The sequence below is a fragment of the Montipora foliosa genome, chromosome 13 (genome assembly GCF_036669935.1).
Source record: "Montipora foliosa isolate CH-2021 chromosome 13, ASM3666993v2, whole genome shotgun sequence".
NCBI lineage: Eukaryota > Metazoa > Cnidaria > Anthozoa > Scleractinia > Acroporidae > Montipora > Montipora foliosa.
This window is the reverse complement of record NC_090881.1, coordinates 15803109-15808963: the sequence shown is the minus strand read 5'-3', so window position 1 is coordinate 15808963 and position 5855 is coordinate 15803109. Positions and strand designations below refer to the sequence as shown.

The 5855-nt window shown below is 37.3% G+C and overlaps 1 protein-coding gene across 1 annotated transcript in view; it reads right to left on the bottom strand.

The window, feature by feature from the left end:
* Positions 1-5034: 5034 nt before the first annotated feature.
* LOC137981757 (TNF receptor-associated factor 5-like) overlaps positions 5035-5855 on the bottom strand; it is a 3636-nt gene continuing 2815 nt past the window's right edge. The window contains exons 4-5 of the mRNA XM_068828813.1: positions 5760-5855; positions 5035-5197 (exon numbers count right to left, since the gene is read on the bottom strand). The exon at positions 5760-5855 is cut by the window's right edge and continues 137 nt beyond it. Coding sequence (XP_068684914.1) covers positions 5035-5197; positions 5760-5855 — 259 coding nt within the window. The remainder of the gene's footprint in view (positions 5198-5759) is intronic.

Genomic DNA, 5855 nt, shown 5'->3' with positions numbered 1-5855 from the left:
CCCTTCTAAAAAACCGTGTCGGGGAATTTTGATTAATTGTCTGGTTTGTTTTGTTTTTGTTTTTTTTTCGCTGTTAAACTTTAAGATTTTATAAAACATGCAGTAGCTTTTCTTAAATACTCATTACTTTCGAAGGAGGCAACAAATAAAAACTCCCCGACACGGATTTCTTGCCACATTATCGGGCAACATTCTTGCCAAATTTCAGCGAAAAAGGATGAAAACTCGCTGTAAACGTGCGCCTTATTTGATGAAATTTGCATTTGAGTGTTGAGAAATAAAGTAGTTTGTGGACAGCTTCTAATTAGAGAAAATTTTTTGATAGAGTCTTTTTTCCTTTCTAACTTTGTCAAGAAGAAACCTTTTTTCGCAAACTTTTTGTTATTAAAAAAACTCTATGAGGTGTACCTGGGTATATCAAAAACTAAAATGGAAAAATTATCAATTTTGGGGTATACCGATACCTTACAACATCACTGTCACGGGACCAAACACAATAACAAACAACAACAACAACAACAACACAGTTTTTGCCAAATTCGTTTCCTGCCACAATTGTAAGGTCACGACCAGTCAACATTTTCAGCCGGCCTCAAAGCCTCCAGTATAACTGATAACGGATAACGGATAACTGGGCCTTTAATATTGATCGAGGTTATGTTAATGCTATGGTTTTCCCCGATTTAAAAAAAAGCATTCGACACAGTTGACCATGATACCCTTTTATCCAAAATGAACCGTCATGGAATACAAGGAACAGCTCTTGATTGGTTTAAGTCGTATTTAACTAATCGTACACAACGATGTTTCGTTAATGGTTCTCTCTGTGAAATCTGTTCACTTAAATGTGGGGTACCGCAAGGAACAATCTTTGGCCCCCTCTTTTTTTCTTATTTATATTGATGACTTGCCAAACTGCTAAACATCGTGCTAGCCTAGGATGTATGCTAATGACACCCACATCACCTATGCTGGCGTTGATGTGAATTCAATACAGTTAAATTTGAATCCCGACTTAGATAACTTAAACAAATGGCTTACTTCTAATTAATTTACTTTGAACAGTGCTAAAACTGAATTTATGCTAATTGGCTCCAGACAAAAATTGAGTACTTTGTCAAACCCACTTAAGATTTCGATTGATAATGTTGGGATTAAACATGTTTCCTCTGTTAAATCGCTTGGAATATTTATTGATGAAAATCCAGGTTGGCAAATTATCTAAAAAGGTCGCTCCCGGAAGGGGAGCAATAAAAAGAATTAGACCGTTTGTCATTATATATACAATGCAGCAATTCAATCTCATTTCGACTATTGCAATCCTGCTGGGATAATTGTGGCAAAACGTTATTTGACAGGCTACAGAAGCTTCAGAACCGTGCCGCTCACGTCTTAACCTTTTCTAGCTATGATGCTGATGCTAACCGCTTAATTAGACAACTCGATTCGAAAGAATTGAGCACTCAATTTCAAATACAGAAGGCCTTAATGGTATACAAGTCATTAAATGGTCTTCCTCCTGAATATTTACCTTCTAAATTTGTTTAACGAAATGAAACGCGCTATTCCCTGAGGGACTCTGTTAACAAACTATTTATCCCGTTTCGGCGAACTAATTTCATGAAAAACAGCTTTAGTTATAGCGGAGCAGTCCTCTGGAACAGCCTCCCCTGTAATGTGAGAGAAGCTAAATCTCTAAGTCAATTAAAACGATTAGTTAATCTTCATTTTTAATTAATGTTAGGGTATAAACGGCATTCATGAAAAACAGGTTTAAGTTAGATTAGTTGTAGTTAATTTTTTTCAGGATAGTTAGGTTATTTCTAATTTTTACACTCCTGATTTTTTTACTCCTGATGACTTTACCGTGTTTAAATAGAGATTTTACATTACATTTACTTTAAATTACAATATCTTCACATACACGATTTTTTCAAAGTCTCTCACCACCTAACATTTCCAACAATCGGGTCGACCTTTCAAGAAACGGCTCGTCACGAGCCGTCAACATTTCCAGGCGGCTTTCACCGCCTCCAGTATCTTCACAAATATACGATTTCTTTCTAAACGTCTGGTCGACTTTTTCAAATGACGGGACGTCACAACCCGTCAACATTTTCAGAAAGTTCCTCGAACCTTCTTTGAAATAGCAACTTCCTGTTACTGTACTTCCGCAAACACCACGACCCGACTTCCGCTTGACCGGTCGTCTTCACCAAAAAGTCGACCCGACTCAGTTCGTGTGTATTGGACAACCCTCGTGTTTAAAGTAAATGAGAAAGAACTTCAAGGCGACAAAGCCCTGATGAAACAAGTTTGTACATGTAAGTATTATAGAAATTAAAGGAAAAAGAACTTACAATGCCTTGAAGGTAATAGTTCATAATAAAGTATGTATTCAAATTCTATTTTGTCAGGCTCACAAACGTTTGTAAACATGGGAATACTGACTCTACAGAAGAAACAGGAAGTCATTTTCGTGAGAAAATGTATATTATAGGTTGAAAATTTACTAATATATTTTATACATTTATCCTCCAAATGTATATGAGGCGAAGGCTGAATTACATATCACCCCTGTACTTTTGGCATGAAGGTTCACTTTCACCTATACTCCACAAATGGTGACATATTTAGGTAAATAATTGGTTGTAAGATGCCTGTTTATACACAAGTCATGGTAGAGGTGATTTGCAAGTCATCACCAGTTAGAAATATTGAGGTTCTTTATGATACCTCTATGTCTATGGAACACCATGTCACAGCCATGTGTAAGGCAGGTTTCTATCACCTTCGATATATTAGCCGCATAAGGAAATTCATCAGTCGCCGAACCGCTGAAATACTCATACGTGCTTTCGTTATCTCCATACTGGACTTTTATAACTCATTACTGTATGGACTACTTAAACAAACCTTGAAGAGACCTCAGGATGTTCAAAACGTAGCGGCCGGAATCGTTACGCTTACACCTAAAGATGAACATGATCACTCCGACTTGGCTTGATATCGTACGACTTTTGGAAAAGTCTCGGAATTGCTGGAGTAAAAACTTTATTCCACCGGATCAGCTGTAATGCCAACTATTACTGGTTCTGTGCAAAAATTTGACAGGTGCAATGAGGTATGTGTCGTGTGATTGCGAGCACACCATTGAAAAACATTTATCTAAGTAGATCAGAGCACGAGCAATCTTCTTAAAGCTATGTTCGGTGTGGTTACCGATGCATGTTTTACCTTCACTTCACTCGATGCATTTCAACTTTTATAAACTTATTTCCTTTTAATTTAGATCGTCTTAAAGCCGCACACCCTTGTCACATAAAAATTCCGGACCATTTGAGATTTCTGGTCAAACGAGCACGTTTACTATATACCGAGTACGACCAAACAATCGTACACGATCAAACTACAACCGAGGACGGTGTTTGAATGCACCACGGTTAAAACAGTGGTGTGGACCATTTGAGATTTCTGGTCAAACGAGCACGTTTACTATATACCGAGTACGACCAAACAATCGTACACGATCAAACTACAACCGAGGACGGTGTTTGAATGCACCACGGTTAAAACAGTGGTGTCTCCTAATCGAGCTCGATTGCTTTGGTCGACCTTGAATCAAGTTCGATTGCAGCTCGGTTGAATTTGAGTGAAATAGTTAAAAAAAGCTTGTGTTTACTACAAATCGAACTCGATTGCTTTGGCCGGTCTTGAATCAACTTCGATTGCAGCTCGTTTGAATTTGAGTAAAAATAATATGACGCCCAACTTCGAACGAGGTGGGTTTTGGAAGCCAGTCACTTTCCATAACAACTTCGCAGTGCTTTGGTCGCACGCAAGGTATGTTGCTCAAAAACGTTATCCATCTTTCATTCAAATAAACGCTTTAGCTGGAGCTCACAACATGTGGCGGGGCGTGTCTTCGTAATGAAACTGTTTTAGCCATTAACTTCGATCGGTGTAACAAACCGTTATACAGGCTAGAAATGATGCACTTCGTCACCAGCGCAAAGTGAGTGAAAGGCTTCAAATCTTAAGTTTATACTGTAAAAGGTATTTCCTTCTCGCGGTGACTGAAACTGAGGGGAATGCATGTGTAGAGCTCGCATGGGTAGTTTGACCTTTCCCCAAAAAAATTCTTTGAAGTTTAAAACTTATCTCAGAAGGATTTTAGGCAGTTTTCTATTTCTTCATATGATCTTTAATTCAGGACACATTTTTTGACATAGGAACTATAGCCCCATGCACAACTATAGCTCACTTATTGGGGAAGTTAAAGGGGAGTTAGTAAACTAAGTAAAAATGAATGGAAATAAAGTAAATGGGGAAAGCATTTTCAATGATCATGACGGTAATTTGTTTATTACACATATTGTGAAAATTGAACATATTCAGTCTACTGGAAATACGAGTCATTTTTTTCCGATACCGCAAGTTTACATACATAACAGCAAAAAATTCAAGAGATAAATAAAAATCAATGCTTTCTAGACGAAATTAAGATATTTAACATAGTAAAGGTTTGCCCCGGCCGGCTTACACTTAAAAGCCCCATTATATATAACTACCATCGGAATCAAACTAAGTATCATTCAGTAATCAACAGAGCACTGTAAGATGCCGCTTGTAAGTCCTTCGGTTATGGGCCCACGTAATGAAAACAATAAAAGCTAAAATAAACATCACTTAGAGAGAATATCCAATAATAGCTTAGTGGGTAAAGTGTGATGAAAATAAATCGACTTATTCGTGCAAAGGCGATTAACAAAGGACATGATAGACGGAAAACCTGACCATGTTTCGATCCAGATCAACACGCGTTGTATCAAAACGGCTTTACAGTGTAATTGATTTTTGAAATTGTTTTCTTAAAATTCCTGTCTTTGGTCCTCAATGGTAAAAAAACCCCTTAGTATATACCTCATTACGAAGCTCTATACGTCCAAGGTTTACTACGGCGACAGATTATTATCTAAAAAGTTTACTAGTTGAAAAACTGTGGGCTAGATATTCTTTAGTTGTTGTTCCATGTCATATACTCAAATAATAAATAATAAATTTAATTTCCAGCCGTCCGTTTTCGTCAACAAAACCATTGGCATGTACGTCTGTACCCCACATCTCTCCTTCACTTAATGTGACAATGTCTGAATGGAACACTTTCTCGTTTTCTGTTGCAGGCATCATCACAATCCTATTAAAATAGCAAGGAATAATTAATTCTGTTAATTTAATGTATAGGGCTAGCTTCAAAGATATAGATCCTCTTTACTTTCACGTACCAAAAGAAAAAACGAAAACGCAACTTTTAGGCGCTTTGTAGTAACGCGCTATGCTTTCCCTACACCCATGAACTGGTGTACATACGCTTCAACACAACCTCTTAAAACATAAAGTGTTTAAGGAGAGTTCCTCTTTTTTCAACTGGACGGTTACCATCTTATTGATTAAGCAAGTAAAAAAGAACCAAATCAGTATATTCTCAAAGTGGAATACACTAATAAATTCTCAACAGGTAAAAATATTTAATTCTGGATTATGTTCAAGGTAATGCAGGAAAATTTTCAGGAAATCTCGCGATTTTGATTTAAGAATTACATGACGTTATTTTAAAACCGAAGATCAAGATGTTTCTTTGGATTAATCTGATTATCTCGTTACTCTGCTCCCCTTGAATCTGAATCTTTCTCGAAATGCTCTCGTATCCGTTCCAATGCAATCTTGTCAACTATAAAATGGTATTATTCTTTCCTCACCTGATTTCTGCAGTGACTGGATGAGAGGCTGAGAGTAGCTGCAGGAACAAACTCCCATTACTCCTAAACAGTCCCCGCCACGTGTGCCCTTCACAT